Source organism: Rhinolophus hipposideros (genome assembly GCF_964194185.1).
Source record: "Rhinolophus hipposideros genome assembly, chromosome: 16".
Taxonomy (NCBI): Eukaryota; Metazoa; Chordata; class Mammalia; order Chiroptera; family Rhinolophidae; genus Rhinolophus; species Rhinolophus hipposideros.
The window spans coordinates 41,471,113-41,487,667 of record NC_138062.1 but is presented as its reverse complement, the minus strand read 5'-3'; the positions used below and the strand labels follow the sequence as shown (position 1 = coordinate 41,487,667).

Sequence of the window (16,555 nt, the reverse complement as noted above, 5' to 3'; positions counted from 1 at the left end):
ATATTAACCTTCACTTAATATGGGCAAAAATTGTGATACAGCCCGTGTCATGTAGTAGAGCTGGAAAACTATCAGCCCCATCACCAACTATTAAATGTTTGCTCTTTCCTTTATAATATCGATATACTTAATCTAATGAGTATCTTTTAGATATTGTCATTTGGTCTTTTCTTAGTTCTTTGGGGAAGTTATTTTAATGAATGGTATTCTGCTCTACTGATGATTATTGTGTGTGTGTGTGTGTGTGTGAGAGAGAGAGAGAGAGAGAGAGAGAGAGAGAGAGAGAGAGAGAGAGAGAGAGAGAGAGAGAGAAAGAGAGAGAGAGAGAGAGAGAGAGAGAGAGGAGAATATACAATATACTCTTGCTTGGAACTTCATGATTCCAGAAAGACCACAAAATTGCGCATACCTAGAATTACTCACTACAGTATGAGGGCTATCCCAGGAAAGGATTGAATATTTCCTTAGTTGTTACTGGTTTATCAACTAGAACAGAAGACATTTTTCACCATCCCAGTCTTCCCTCCCCTCCTTTCGGATCAAATGCACAGACAGGTATATGTTCTAATTCATATGCTCTGCTTTTAGGCTTTTTTTACAGAAAAGTACTTGCAGGAACATCCTGAAGACCAGGAGAAGGTTGAGCTGCTAAAGCGACTGATAGCATTACAGGTATGCTTCTCGGAAGCTGTGTACCCGGACAGCTGCCACACCTCTCTGCACAGGCAGCCACAGTGCATGGGTCCAGGATATTCTCTGTGCCTTAAATCTGCAAGCCCATTGTTAGGGTTGCTTTTCTTTCTAACCCTTGAAATCACAACCTATCTGTGTGTTTGTTTGGCAAAGCAACGTAGGAATCGCATTCCATTAGACTGCACAGTGATGAGAGAGGCCTTCTTAGAGGGGAGAGTCAGGTTCCTGGCCCATGTTTCACCTGAGAGATGTTGGCCTCTCAGGTGTCTCTCTCACTATTTTCTCTCTCACTAGTTTCTCTCTCACACTAGTTCAGTGAACAGTGGGACAAAATACAGCCATCCAGTTCAGGCTTAAACCTATCAGTCACTCACCCACAGAAATGCCCCCAGACTCAGGCGGGTTCGCCTCTTCCAACAGCTCTTCCCAATTGAAGGCCTGTTTATGTCCTAGGTGTATGTATTTCTCTGCATCGTTGACCAAGGGTTCCAGCTCCCAAGCCCTACACTGACAAGTAGCTTTCTCATTTGCTACGTGCTGTGTCTGCCTGTTTACCTGCACATCTCCAACACCCATCCTTCCCCAAACTCCAAATTTGAATTACCCCCCTTCTGAAACTGTATTTCATTCTTCCCATGTTCTTTTTTCCAGATGCCTCTGCTGACAGAGGGGATCCGTATCCATGGGGAGAAGCTGACGGAGCAGCTTAAGCCATTGCACAACCGGTTGTCCTCTTGCTTCCAGGAACTCAAGGAGAAAGTGGAAAAGCTCTACGGGGTTATAACACTGGTAGGCTTTGTCTTAATAGCCTATAAGCTTTTTCTAGTCTCTGTTACCTTTTATGATATTGACCAGATGCCAAACGAGTCAAAAGAGCATAGCTTTGGTATGAAAATACCTGGGGCAAGTCAGAGAAATCATTGTCTGCCTTTGATGACCTTCAACCGTCCTTGTGCTAGATGAGGATTCTCTAACTTGAATGACCCCCCAGAACTACCTAGAAGGCTGGGTCACGGCCCCAGGGTTTCTGATTCAATAGGTCTGGGGCAGGGCCCGAGAATATGCATTTCTGACATGCTCCCAGATGCTGGTGCTACTGCTGGTCCAGGGCCCAGACCAACTTTTTTATTTTGATGAAAAGCTTACACTTTTCACATCTTTGAAGGAGGGAAAGAATTGTGAAGTACATCTTATAATGCTTGTAGCTGATTTCATAATTTTTGAGAGTTCTAACACATTTCTCACAGCTAATTTTCTTTTTCACTCCTAAGAAGTTGGGTAGAGGGGTGCACGTGCTAACCTTTTTTCTCCAACAGTTCATTGGATGCTTGGTTTCAGATTTATTTATCTGCTCTTTTTAAAATGGGTTCACCCTGCTCTCTTTATTCTTGGAACCCAGGAATTTCAAATTGTCTTTCCTCATATCAGTGCTCTGAGTTTCTTTTCATTTACTCCTCTCCCCTACTCCCATACCTCCATCTCCACTACATTTTTCTCCAGAGTACCGTTTTGATCATCTCTTTCAGTCATCCACGTGTTCAGTCATGCATTCCTAAGAACTTACCTCTTAACCTACAGCCAGTTAAGCGTTTCCTTATAGGAACATTTGTCTTGTACACAAGTTCCTAAATGACAGACTTTCACCTCATGAGTGCAGTTTTTATTAGACCTAGGTCAACATTAGCATGTAAATTTGATATGGTGGCATATGGGGATAATCAATTCTATTGGAGATATTGCTCATGAAAGTAGATCAATATTACTTCACTTCCTAAGAGTCACCAGGTTGAGTGTCATGCCTATAGTTTCAATCTAAAACTTTTCTATTCAGCCAGTGTTCCATTTTTTTAAATGCCTGAAAGAAGCCAAGCTGAAGAAGCAATAGAGCTTTGCTATTTTACTGGTGTGTAATGAACATCTTGGTCTTTTCCTCTCTCATGTGGCTCGCAGCAAATTTTGGTGAATTTTTCTTTAGTCTTAGAAGCAAGGTAGGTTTAACGTAAGTTGTATCTATTGCTAAGAATATAAGTATTTGCAGTATTTGCAGCTGAGGCAGCACAGGCACCAACCAATCAGAATAGGGTGCCAGCCAATGCAAATGGGCATGAGCCACAAATGAACAGGGGGTCTGCACCCGTTCTTATGGGCTGAATCCCAGGCCAGCTAACCATGAGCGGTCTTGTGTTCTCCAGCCATCCAACTTGACCGAGAGGAAGCAAAGTCGCACGGGGTCCATTGTGTTACCCTACATCATGTCATCTACGCTACGGAGATTGTCCACCACCTCCGTGACATCTGTGATTTCTTCCTCTTCTAACTCATCCGATAATGCCCCTTCCAGACCAGGATCTGATGGGTAAGGCTTTGATCTGTAATTGTCATGAGAAGTGGGGTAACTCCTTAGTAATGTTTGACTTTGGTCACCAAAGTGAGACTTGGTCAGTGTAGATACATCATCCCCATAAGAGAAATAATTCAGAGTTCATGGGTTATTCTCATTGTCTCTCTCTTGAGGAATATCATTCACATAATGATAAGTTATGAAAAATGCAAAGAAAAGTCATCCATAATCCTATCACATCCTATCACTCACTTGATCACATCCTGATTTATCTTTTTTATTTTTTTGTTAGTTTCAGGTGTACAAAAGAGCAATGATTAGTCATTCACACCCCTCACAAAGTGATAACCCCAACAAGTCCATCTGGTACCGTACTTAGCTATTACAATACCATTGATTGTACTCCCTATTTATTTAAGCTATATCATTATTTCTAAACAAATAATCATAAAAGTTTGTTTTAAATTTAATACATTTAGCTTGTATCAATTTAAATGCATGTTTATTATTAAGAATTGTAGCAAACATGTGTACATGGACATATAGCTTTGATTATTTAGGATGCATTCTTAGATTACTTCTTAGCCTTTCGGTGAAGAGCAAGTGTAGGATGCAGTTCCAGAAATATATATTACTTAGTCAGAAGATGAGATTTTTTGCCATTCTTGATGTATCAAATGCCAACATGCAATGACTTATGAAATAAATGAGTAGTTATATAATTCTCATCACATATTCACCCATATTAATTATTTGTACCATTTTTAAATCTTTTGAATTCTTAAGCATGAAATAATACCTGATTTGTTTGTTTATTTTTTCTCTTCTATGGTTTTTTCATGTCATACAGAGTTACCTTTATGGAAAGCCTAGAAGCTCCGTTCTGTTCAGTAACTACTTTCTTAAATAAACTCTGTCCCAGTCAAAAAAGAAAAGTTTTGAAGTAGCTGTTGAAAATTAGACACCATGATTGCTGATACAGTAAAGCAATAAACAGACAGCAAGTGAATGGGGTCCTCTTTATGTCATAACCCCAGGCAAGGGAGGTTACTGCTCTTGCCCAGATTTCCCCACTAAGTAAGAAGTAGTCATTGATAATGTTTTCTAACATTTAATCAGGATGTTTCTTTAAGGAAGCTCAAACTCATTCACACCTGATGGTCCTGATTCTCCTATTACCAGTGTTTTGTCACGATATTCATTAAAACTTTCATGGTGATGATTGGGCGTGCCATCTACAAAGGGTCAATTCATTGTCGGCAGGAAGTAGAATGTATCCATCCTGTCTGGCAAATGGGAGGCTAAAACACAAAGAGAATTATTTTATGAAACAGTGCATTGTGTTAAGGGGAGCCATGAGGAATTACGCATCAGGCCAAATGAGTACCTGCTTATAGCACCAGCAAAGCAGGGGCTCCAAACCAAAGTTTTTTCTTAAATTAATCTTTACTATTTCAGGAAAGTCATTGAAGTTGTCATTATAAGAAAAAAAATATCACAGACACTGTGGGATCACACTATAGTTATTTAATGGTGTAGTATGGTTCATTATTAAGCCCTAGTGAAACACCTTTGACTGTCGATCTTGTGAACAGTTATTGCCCTTCATTCTCAGTCTCTCAAGTAAAGTAGTAATTGGTCCAGTAGAGTCTTGAGTGGTTTTTTTTGTTGTTGTTTATTTCTGTGACCAAATTACTGTTTGAGGTGATTTATTTTTTTGTTTGATTTGGCTTGGTTGGTTTTAAGGATAATTAGGGTCTTTTCTTAGAATTTAGTTCTATGATGTATTTTTTAAGTTAGTACAGATTTAAGATAAATTATAGTGAGTGGGTTCCCATTAAATATACTAACAATTGGAGAAAGCCAAAATATTGAAAATTCAGACATATAATCTCTTTTTAAAATGTGAGAAAAGGCGATTCAGAAAAGGAGAGAATAATTTGAAATAAGAAAAAGAAGCTGTAGTCTAGAAGCATTTCCCACTGTCACTCCAGTGGTTCCTTAAACTGACTTCCTTAGAACATTTTCATCCTATGTCTTCACAGAAGAAGGCAAGAATATTTTGTAGCAAAGGGGACTTAGAGCATTAAAAGGCTTAAAATGACTTAAGAAGCATGTCTTAATATATCACTCAACCGAATACACTGAATGAATCTTGTTTGGATCCTGCTTCAAACAAGCCACTTACAAGAAAAAAATTATGAGACAATCAGGAAATTTGAACATTGATTGGATGTTTGATGCAATTAAAGAATTACTCATTTTTTAGGAATGATGATGGAACCGTAGTTATGTTATGAAGATGAGTTATTGTCTTATAGAGATATGCACTGAAATATTTATAGATGAGATGATAGGACATCTAGGAATCGCTTCTAACTAATCCGCTGGGGGGTGAGAATGTGACTGGTATATATAAGAAACAAGGTTGGACACAAGTTGATCACTTTTGATGCCAAGTGATATATGTATAGGAGTTTATTCTCTCCACTTTTTTGTATGTTTGAAATTTTCTGTAAAAATGTCTTTGCCCAGTTATCCCCTCCAAGTATCTCACTTAAAGATTTCTGTATTTGATAACGAGTGACACTAAATTTTTAAAAATTGTTTGGACTTCTTTTTTCATGAAACATCTGTTTATGTCCTTGGACAAGTTTAAAAAATTGAGGTACTCATATTTTTCTTTTTGATTTGTAAAGTTCTCATATATTAAAGATATTTGCCATCTAAAATATGTACAGCAAATAGTTTTAGTTTATTCATGAAGCTTTCTGCTGAACAGAAGCTTTACATTTAAAGTTCTCATATATTAAAGATATTTGCCATCTAAAATATGTACAGCAAATAGTTTTAGTTTATTCATGAAGCTTTCTGCTGAACAGAAGCTTTACATTTTTAAATGCTAAGACCTGAGAGGTGTTTTCATATTGTCTTATTCATAACAAAGATTTTGGGCATTTTTATAGGCTTTATTTTTTTACAGCAGTTTTAGGTTCACAACAAAATTAATCAAAGTACAGAGATTTCCCATATACCCCTGCCCCACAAATCATCATCCTGAGCAGAGTGGTGCATTTGTTATAACTAGTGAACCCATGTTAACATGTCATTATCACCCGGAGTCCATAGTTTACATTAGGATCACTCTTAAGTGTTGCACATTCTGAGTTTTGATAAATCTATGATGATAGGTATTCATTGTAGAATAATTTAACTCTCCTAAAGGACTGCTCTGTCTGTGCTCTGCCTATCCATCCCACCAAATGTTTTATTTGTATGGAGCAAAACCTACCAATTTTTAATCAAACCAGGGCTTATTAAATACCCATTTAGAAGCTGTAAGCAAAGCCCATCATAAAGACATATATTTTTAAAAACCTTTTCTTTTAAATTTTGTCATATTTGTTTCCTTTCTCTCTCTCTCTGTCTCTCCCCCCACTCCTTACCCCACTGTTCCACTTGAGAGTAGGTAGCCTATATCATGCTATAAGAACAGGCAGATTGTCTTATATCACCACCTACTACAATATAGCCTATAAATTCAGGGAATTTAACATTGACACAATACTTTAAGCTACAACCCATATTCCAGTTTTGTCAGTTGTCCCAATAATGTCTTGTATAGCAATTTTTGGTACACGATCCAATCAAAATCACATATTGTATTTAGCCATGTTTCTTTGTTCTTTATTCTGAAATAGTTTTCTTAGCCTTTCCTTGTCTTTCATAATATTGGCATTTTTTATTATTATGGAATTTCTATAATATGGAAATATAATTTTATGGAATTTCCCTTTATTTGGGTTTGTCTGAAGTTTCTTCATGCTTAGGATTCAGGTTATTTCCCTTCATTTGGGTTTGTCTGAAGTTTCTTCATGCTTAGGATTCACTTTTTATTATTATGGAATTTCTATAATATGGAAATATAATATGGAAATATAGTTATTTTATGGAATTTCCCTTCATTTAGGTTTGTCTGAAGTTTCTTCATGCTTAGGATTCAGGTTATACGTTTTTGTGTGATGTTCTTTTGCAGTATCATATTCAGAAGTACATTATATCCATTTGTCTCTTATTGGTGATATTAATTGATCATGTGGTTAAGGTTTTGTCCGTCTTCTTTTCTGCATAGATACTATTCTTCCCTTTGTGAGTAATAAATAATTTATGGGGAGAAAATTTGAGATTCTCCTGTTTTGCATTAAACCCTTCCTCTCTATACAGAGCATCTAATCATGATTCTTGAGTCAACTTTTACTACTGTGCTTGAAAATCTTTTGTAATTAAGAAACATTTAAGGAGTACTGTATATGATAGGCATGTTATATATGCATATTATATTTTGTGGTAACCATACAAGGCAGGTACTATTATTATCCCCATTTTACAGATAAGGAAACTGAGGTATGACAAGGTTATCTGCCCAAGGTCACCCAACAAGTAAGTTTAGGTAGGATTTGAACATGGCTGTCTGGCTCCAAAGCATGTGCTCTTTGTTATCCCCGACATAAAGCTGCCTATTCATCTTTTACTGTATGAATTCTGTCTTTGCATGTATGTTTAATAAAGACCCTCTCTTCCTAGGATAAGATATTTTTTCCCATACTTGGAATGGTCTTATTTCTGTACATGCATGAGATGTTCAGTTGGCAGCTAGACATTCAGATTTAGAACCTGAGAGGGAAGTGAGGTCAAGATTAAGTTGAAGAGTCATCTCCCCTGGTCTTTATGGAGTAAAGTTTGACTGTCAGTGTTTTGTCATTTGTCTGTGTTCTTGACTGATAGGTCAATCCTGGAGCCACTTCTGGAGCGCAGGGCCTCGTCAGGTGCCAGGGTTGAAGATCTGTCCCTCAAAGAGGACAGTGAGAACCGGATCAGCAAGTTCAAGAGAAAAGAATGGAACCTGAGCAAGTCCCAGGTCATTGCAGAGAAAGCACCAGAACCGGATCTGATGGTAAAGAGAGAGAGAGAGAGAGATAACAAAATCACCAGAGGTTTTCCAGTGCGTTCCCTGTAGCCAGGCATACCACCATTCACTTCCCAGCTCTGAGTCACTAGATAGAAGCCTGCCCGTGGCTTTCTCAGGATCAGCAGCCTGTGGTCGTGTCAGATCTCAGACTGTACTAAGAAAAGCACGTACAGAGAACCTGAGTCTCTAAATCAATAATGGCAGAAGATCTTGTACCCACAATGTAAACAATGTGGATTGACACTTGGAGTTGTGGTTCTCACCACCATGTTCCATGAGTCACTCCAAATATTGTCATTTCTCTCCTTTTAACTTAAAAAAATGAAAGGTACTTTTTTGTTCCATAGCCACATCAAGTTGTTAAGTGTGGCAAGACCAGCTTTCCCTGATAATCAGGGTGGCTCATTTCCAAGCTAAATGACACAATCCAGCTGTGGTCAAAATCAAGTCCGCAGCCCTCCAGAAAATAATCTATGGTTCAGGGATTGCCTTTTAGTATCTTTGCGAGGGTGCCCACCACATGATAATATGGTAAGCTTAAAAATGACTCCTGGAATTATGCCCTTTGACAAGTTTCTGCTCAGCAGACAAGTTTGTTCTGAGCATTGATGAGCTCAGCCTTCCTCACCATAAGAACGTTTTTCTGTGTTTCCCCCACCCCCATGCTAGAGCCCAGCCAGAAAAGGACAAAGGCCAAAGAGTCTCCAGATCGACAATCAGCTGACTCCGTTTCAGGGTTCTTCACCTCCTCCATCAACACCCTTGAGCCCACCTCCACTCACTCCTAAAGCTACCAGGACCCTAAGTAAGTTTTACTATATATAGATCCCTTCTAAGGAATGGAGTATGTTAAGTTCAATTCAGTGGTAATGAGTATAATACAGTTAGGACTAGAGTTTGGCAAGGACTCCTCAGGTTTGCCAAGACTCATTCAACTTTGCTTCATACTGATCCAAAGGCTCTCCCTCCCCTTTTACAATTATGACAGGATAATTGAGGTACATCTGTATGAGGACGAGACAGAATGCTAGTACCTTATGAACTATTGAGCAGATAGCCCTGTACCTTATATAGAGAGGAGTCTAAAATAAGGACAAGAAGTAGACCCTCTCTGTAAACTACTTACAGTCAGGCTTGGGGAATCAGCATCACAAGGTACCCTTGGTACGAAAGAATACTGGAGGACGAAATCATCCTTCCAAATGGGGGACAATAGTCAACCAAGTGTTAGAGATAATCGGGCAAGTTTTCCTAGAGGAAGTGGATATTGCACCCCTTAAATGATAATACTAAGGCGATTCAGTTAAATTTAACCAATATTTATTGACCATCTACTATATGACCGTCATTTTTTTCTAAGCATTTGGGATACATCAGAGAACAGAGTAAATACCCTAAGTCCTAGAAAATGTTCTCATCTTTAGCTTCATAGTAAAAACCCTGAACAGAAAATGGAATTTTTACTTCAGAAATCCTTGTGAAGCCTTCTGGTGAGTGAAGGGTGCTACATGTGTCGCAAGGGATAGGAAGGCTTTTTCATTCTGTCCACAGAAACCGCAGAGTCTGAGCTCAGCAGTTTGATTGCCCTGGTTGGTTCAGGTGTTACCATGGCAAGCAGAAGTTCCTTGAGATGCTTTGATGCATTCTTCTCTCTGGATTCATCCACTTTGTGTCATTTCTAGGTTCCCCGTCTTTGCAGACAGATGGGCTGATGAGTGCTACTCTGCCACCGCCACCGCCCCCCAAAAGCAGCCAGAGAAACTCCACAGAGGTAGGGCAACCACGGTGGACACACTGGGGCCAGAGAACACCACTCGGGGGAATGAAGCTTTGGATTTTCCAAGCTTTTTAGTAGGCAGCTTTTTCTGTAGTTTTGTCACTCTAAGTGATTCTTGGTTTATTCCTAAAAACCATAAAACCATAAAAGGGCAGTTTTTTCATGGGAAGGAACAATCTGCAAGTAGGCCTTTTCATCAGATCGAAGGTCGAGCTTTCCTCTGCGCCTCACCCTGGGAACAGGTGGGTGAAATAAGAAGCGAGTTCTGGTTTACATTTGAAGCGTTTACTTCTTCTGAGTGAGTGACAACTATTCTGGAATGGCCTCTGAGGGGTTTTCTTCACTCATTCAACAAATAATTTACTGAATGCCTACTTTATGTGCACCAAGTACCCAGGTGTTGGGGATTGAGCAGTGCTGGTGTATATCAGATTAACTCAAGGCACACAAGAGAGGGTACATCAGGCTCATTTCCCTTTTCATCTGGCAAAGGCTGGACAAACTCAAATCAGTTAGAAGCTCAAGCAGGATGTCGGAAATGAGGAGGAGAAAGCAGAATAGGGAAGAAAGATAAGACTCATTTCTCCTTTCGTGTGTCTCTCCCTCAGCTCGCTCCCCCACTACCTGTGCGAAGAGAAGCCAAAGTCCCACCCCCACCACCTCCCAAAGTTCGGAAGTCTGGCGTCCTTTCTTCTGACCCTGGATCCCAATAAGAATTTTGTTCTCCCTCTGACCCTCAAAGCACCGTGGACACCTAGTGGATGCCTAAGAACTGGCCTCCAGCAGGCAGTGTCCTCATGGCAGCAAGCCCCACTGCTGACTGCTTTCCTGACCCTCTGGGATGAGGGTCACCCACTCGAAACTGGTTTTGTCCTTTCGAAAGCTTCTATGTGGTCAATGCCTGAGGCAATGTGACATCTTCAGTCCACATAAAACATCAGAATTGGCTATGTCCTGTGCATTTATCAAAGGAGAGAGCTCCTTCGCCGTTATTAAATTTCCACCTCCAGCGCAGGAAGGCCCCCGGGGCCTTCGAAAGCTTGGATAAGTCTTCTGTGGTGATGGTGGTGGAGCAGCCCCAGGAACCCACTCTTCAGACGGATGTCTTGCTTTGCTTCTGAAAAGCTGTGCTTGAGCCGTAGTTTTCTCATGTGGAGATACGCTGTCCCGTATAACACGTTGGGAGAGACCGATGTCAAGTACTTTGGTAGCAGAAATAATCATAACTTTCTAATGTCTACTGTGTCTCCTTTGAGGAAAATAACATCTTTCTAATGAAGATTGGCTACTTTCAAGGATGAATGGCTGTCATTATTGAAAACCATGGATTCCAATGACCCCTGAGCTCCTGCGTCCCCCCACTCGCACCCACTTGTGGCATGGGAAAGCTGTCCCTGCCCCTTCTGGGGGTCCCTACACTCCGACTAACGGCCCTCACTACATAGCAGTCAGTCCTTCCTACTGTGGACTCCTCTGAGGCTCTCTGTTTTGCACACACAGTGTCCTGTTACCTCCTCTGAGCTCAAATCACTGGATATAAGGGACTTAGAAGCTCGAGTTCAACAGCTTCTCTTCCAGACCCCATTTGGATGGCGCGGCAGCCCCTGTCTGCGTCCTGATCTTACCCTGGAGAATACAGTGCAATATTTCCCTTTGATTATTTATTACTCTTGATTGGGGATTTAATTTGATTATGTGTTTATGGTACTAATGTCAGTACACCTTTCAAAAGAAAAAAAGGGCGGTGATTGAGCTGATCAAATATAACCTACACACACGTAAACAGCCATACCAGGTTACAGACGTTTTGAGCCGGAAGGGCCTTAAAAGTCATACAAACGACCTCCTCGTTTTGTAGATAAGGAAATTGAGGTTAACACAGAAAATCCTGCTACAGGTTCTTACTAATAACCCAACTTGCCTTACCCAGATAACGCTTAGATCTAAAATTCAACCCTGACAAACTCTTTGATTCCTACCCTTAGTGGGAACAACAGTGGAAATGGCCCAGATATTTTTATATTATTTTGGGGGTTAGGGCAAGTAGACACCGTTTTCCAGGTCAACATGTCAGGGGCTCCCCAGGGCCTCTTCCACAGCATGGCCCAGTCCCTTTCCTCCGAGGCAGAGAGAGAGAGAGAGAGAGAGATTTCACCTCTGGGAATTTGGGTTTGCTTGCCTGCCTCTCTGTGTGTGTGCCTGTCTGACCACCCCTCTTTTAGGGGAGACATATTAGTTCATCACAGGGTCAGAGAAGTAAAACCTCTGAGATGTGTCCTATGTTCCTCAAGAAATGAGTATGCATATTTAAGAGTGGTGAGGAAAAGATTAGTCTTCCCCCCGAACCAGGAGAACCTGCAATGTGGTATCATGGAAAGAACCTCCTGGGCTTTGGAAGGAAGCCCATTTGGTTTCAGATCATCCCAGCTATGTCATCTATTAACTTTGTAAACTCTTGCAAAGGATTTGACATTTTCTGAGCTTTCGTTTCTTCACCTTTCAAAATGGCCATCATCCCTACCACACAGGCCGTTGTGCACTTCACATGAGACCATGTATGTAGTCGGTACTCACCAAATAGTCCTTTCTTTTCTCTGCTCGACCAGAGTGACATCTGAACTGTTAGGAGCATTACTGATATTCCTTTTTTGTGTTTTTAAGATAATTTAAATGTGCATGTCCTTTAGTTGTGTACATACAGTCTCTATCGAAAAGATGACATCTTTTAGAGCCTTTTACATAATTATTTATGACTAGAGACACAGTGTTAATAAGAACTGAAGAGGATTTTAAGTGGAGACAATTCAAGAGAATGAAGGAAGAGAAAAAAGAGAAGGACAGAAAGGCTGTGCAGGGCTTACACAGAAGCTGGGGCCACTTGGCTCCGCAGACTGGCTGGAGGAGATGCCAACGCTTCACCCACTTATCGGGCTGCCAGTAAAATAGAAAGATATAAGCTGGGTCATGAAAGAAACCAAACCTCAAATATGTCCCTTCATAGCAGTGGAAGCTAGTTCTGTAGTCTGGTCTTTGATCAGAGGCTGGGGAAACCTGACACACCCATGTTTGGTGCCTTCTCTTTTTAAATATATTTTTTCATATGATTTCCTCTCCACATTAATGGAAATACCAGGTCTGTCCTTCCTGAACACAGGACTCCAGGTAACGTTGTGAATACTAGATTACAGGGACGTTGGAAGTTTCATATATTTGAGAAGTCATTGGGTAGGAAAGAGTCATATTTGACAAAACGTCACGGATATTGTTTGTCTTGAAGTCACAGAGAGAGACTGCAAAGAAATCCCTTTTTTAAAAAATTTATTGGGGTGACAATTGTTAGTGAAATTACATAGATTTCAGGTGTACAATTCTGTATTACATCATCTAAGAAATGCCTTATGATTAAAAGGAGAGATGTGAGGCAGGGAATAAAAAGATAAAGAACTGGCCTTTATGTTCCTTGAGAAGAACTCTAGAGTATTGAAAGACGCTGATATTAGCCCCCAAATTGTCACAACCTTTATGAATATTGGTTTGGGACATATTTTTAAATCCCTTCTTTTTCTGTCCTGGTGACTCATCTTGCTTTGAGATTTTTTTTTCCAAGAGTTGTTTCATTCAACATATATTAGGCTCTTACTAAATGCCCGATGCCGTACTAGACCTTCAGAATGTGGCAGCTCAGTGTGGTCAGTGGGAACAGCCAGTATGCAGACTGTGGTGTACTGTGGGATGGGAAAGTGAGTGGGAGTAGAGGAGACTGAAATCCTAAATAAATAAGGCGACTGGGCCATGGCTAGCCTCCCCTCCACCTTCACACCTTAACTCCAGAATGTCAGTCATTTTCTCCTACTGGGGAGACCCTTAAAAACTGCAAACCCCTAAGACAAAACAAGAGCTAAAGCGATAACAATCTACCTTGGTTAACTCTTTCCGAGCTGCAAGAGTCCTTCCCCTCTAGTTACCCCCCAGAGCATGGGTAATTTCTTATTGTAAAATTGAGATGTAACTTTCATACAAGTAAATGTACAAATCTTAGATGTACAGATGGATGAAATTTTACATTGGTGTGCACTCATGTCGTCCCTTCTCAGATCCAGACATAGATGACTTCCAGCACCTCAGAAGGTTCCCTCGTGTTCATACTGTCATTTTGTAAAAGGTATTTAGAAGCCCTTCAAATTTGTTGCTTCCTTCCTCTCACTGCTCAGGTATAATGAAAAGGGGAGGAAAGCCATGCCATCAACACAAAACAATACGGTGTACCTTTTGGCAAGTGAATTTGTAGTTAGTCCCTGGACCTCAATTTCCTTATGTAAAATATATATATATACACATATATATATATATGAATATGAATAAAAGCTATGGCTGAAAGGATTCTAAAAGTCATGGAGCCAGGCTGAATGAAAGAGTCAGAAGGAAACTTAAGTTTCTATAGGATTTTAGGTTAATGCACCATGACCAAATGGGATTTTTTAAAATTAAGTTTGGAAAAGGTAAGTTCCTCTTTGGGTAGGTTGAGAGTGGAACCATGAATTCTAATCTGCAAAGGAAAAAGATAGTTTTCCTTTCAGGCTGATTCTTATAATCCAGCCATAGCTGGTCTCCAGTATATGCTGCCCAAACTCATCTATTAGCCATATTTGGGGAGTTGTTCATCCAAACTTGGTCAAAAGCTCTGTTACCATGATTTTGTGAACTATTTGGGTTTCCAACATGGGCAGTTAGGAAGATATGCATTGAAGTAGAAAAATTTTGTTCAGATTTGCTGTTATTTATTTTTTAAATTAAAAATGGCAATGTATTTTAAAGTTTGTTGTGTGTTTAGTGTATTATTACCTATATATTAATGACATGGAATAATTCCTGAATTTTTTCTTATTGATAACTGCTTCATGACACATCACACCCAGAGTGCCGTCTGGCCCCCTTTCGTTACAGGTCCTGTTAATTTAAACTTGTACTGTGGGGTCATACAGTCTTCTTTGCCTACAAGCAATAAAACCTGCAAATTATTTGGTTCTTCCTCTGCCCCCATCTCTCTACCCATCCCTTTCACATCTGAGCTGACTAGTTTTCTGATAATAAGTCATTTGCTGCAATAGGTTCTATTTCTTCATTCATTCACAGATGTACAAAACAACATAATAATTAGACATTTACCCCCCTCATAAAGTGATAACCTCCCCCAACCTACTACCCCTCTGACATCTTATATAGCTGTTACAAAACCATTGACTCTATTCCCTATGCTGTACTTTATAACCCGTGAATATATATTATATATTAATATATAATGTAATACATAATGGTATATAATGTATGATATAATATATGATATAATACATATATAATACATATAATACATATATAGTGTATGGTATAATATAATGTATGATAGCACTATATAATATATATCACATATCATATTAATATATATCATATATATTATGATATATATTCTATATATATGATATATATTAATATATATTATATATATTATCTTACATCAGCTTCAGGTGTACAGCAGTGGTCAGGCATCTACAGAATCTATGATGTGATCCCTCTGATAAGTCCAGTGCCCATCTGGCACCCTACATAATCTATACAATATTATCGATTACATTCCCCATACTGTGTTTCATATTCTCATGACTATTATGTGACTACTAATTTGTACTTTCTAATCCCTTCAAGGTGTGTTTCTTAAATTCCCCACAGGTGGTGGGTTGGATTGGAGTCAATTAGAATAGCTCCACTGTTTTAAGTCCTGGGATTATGCATAAGAATCTTTTTTTTTAATGTTCCAGTACTTTGAAACATTTGCAATCATTGCTTCTTAGAGAAAAATGCTCCACTGTGTACATTAAGAATCACCAGATGCTTCTTAAAAATGCAGATGGCTTGGACCCCTGAGATTTTGAATCAATAACCCTGGGCAACCTTTTTGGATCTAGGACCCCACTGAAAAATACTACTGTAGAATACCTTCCTCTGTGAAAATATGTAAGTGCTGTTATGTAGTGATTTTTGACTTTTTCCCCAATCATCTCTAGGATACTGCAACTTCTAAAACCTCCTAAAATGGTCTGTTTTCAGGCCATTCTTTGTGTTACTTTATCATTTCAAGCCATATATATTTGAGAAATCATCTACTTAAATGGATCTTTTATGTTTTCCCACCCTTTATTTCGAAAGGCTACAGCTTTTTTCTTTTCCTTTTTTTTTTTTTAAGCCATATTGATGAGTTTGTTCCTCAGATTCAGGAAAATGCTTAAAATTTTAATAATGAAGTCATTTTCACTCTCCCCCTTAGTGATTTGGGTGTTTGAGAATCAAATGTCTAACATGTTCATGTAAATTGCAAACTACTGGATGCCATCCCAAGCCTCTAACATCAACGTCAGGACGGGCATCTTTACATCCCATTCAGGGAGGCCCACAGCTGGCTTGAAAGAAATTTTCCAAAGACAAGGTTTGGCAAAGGAAACCTGAGACCCCAAACAGGATGTATAAAATAAGTGAGTATATTGCCATCTTTGTATAATATTTTAATTAATGTAGAGATTGTAAATGATACTGGTTTTGTAAAAACAAAACAAAACAACTAATATATATATATATATATATATATATATATATATATATATATATACACACACATATTAGTGATTGACAACTGGAAGCCTCTCATCCTGCCTGATATGTATTGATCAACAAAATCATGCAATTTTGCCTTTTGTTCCACAAAGTAGACTGTGGTCCTGATGAC

The 16,555-nt window shown here is 39.2% G+C and overlaps 1 protein-coding gene across 1 annotated transcript in view; it reads left to right on the top strand.

Annotated features, from left to right (window-relative positions):
* The window catches only part of DOCK5 (dedicator of cytokinesis 5), a 186,340-nt gene extending 174,833 nt beyond the window's left edge, over positions 1 to 11,507 (top strand). The window contains exons 46-52 of the mRNA XM_081076534.1: positions 589 to 672; positions 1,345 to 1,482; positions 2,886 to 3,049; positions 7,820 to 7,988; positions 8,673 to 8,808; positions 9,686 to 9,774; positions 10,389 to 11,507. Coding sequence (XP_080932660.1) covers positions 589 to 672; positions 1,345 to 1,482; positions 2,886 to 3,049; positions 7,820 to 7,988; positions 8,673 to 8,808; positions 9,686 to 9,774; positions 10,389 to 10,493 — 885 coding nt within the window. The 3' untranslated portion in view covers positions 10,494 to 11,507. The remainder of the gene's footprint in view (positions 1 to 588; positions 673 to 1,344; positions 1,483 to 2,885; positions 3,050 to 7,819; positions 7,989 to 8,672; positions 8,809 to 9,685; positions 9,775 to 10,388) is intronic.
* Positions 11,508 to 16,555: the final 5,048 nt, after the last annotated feature.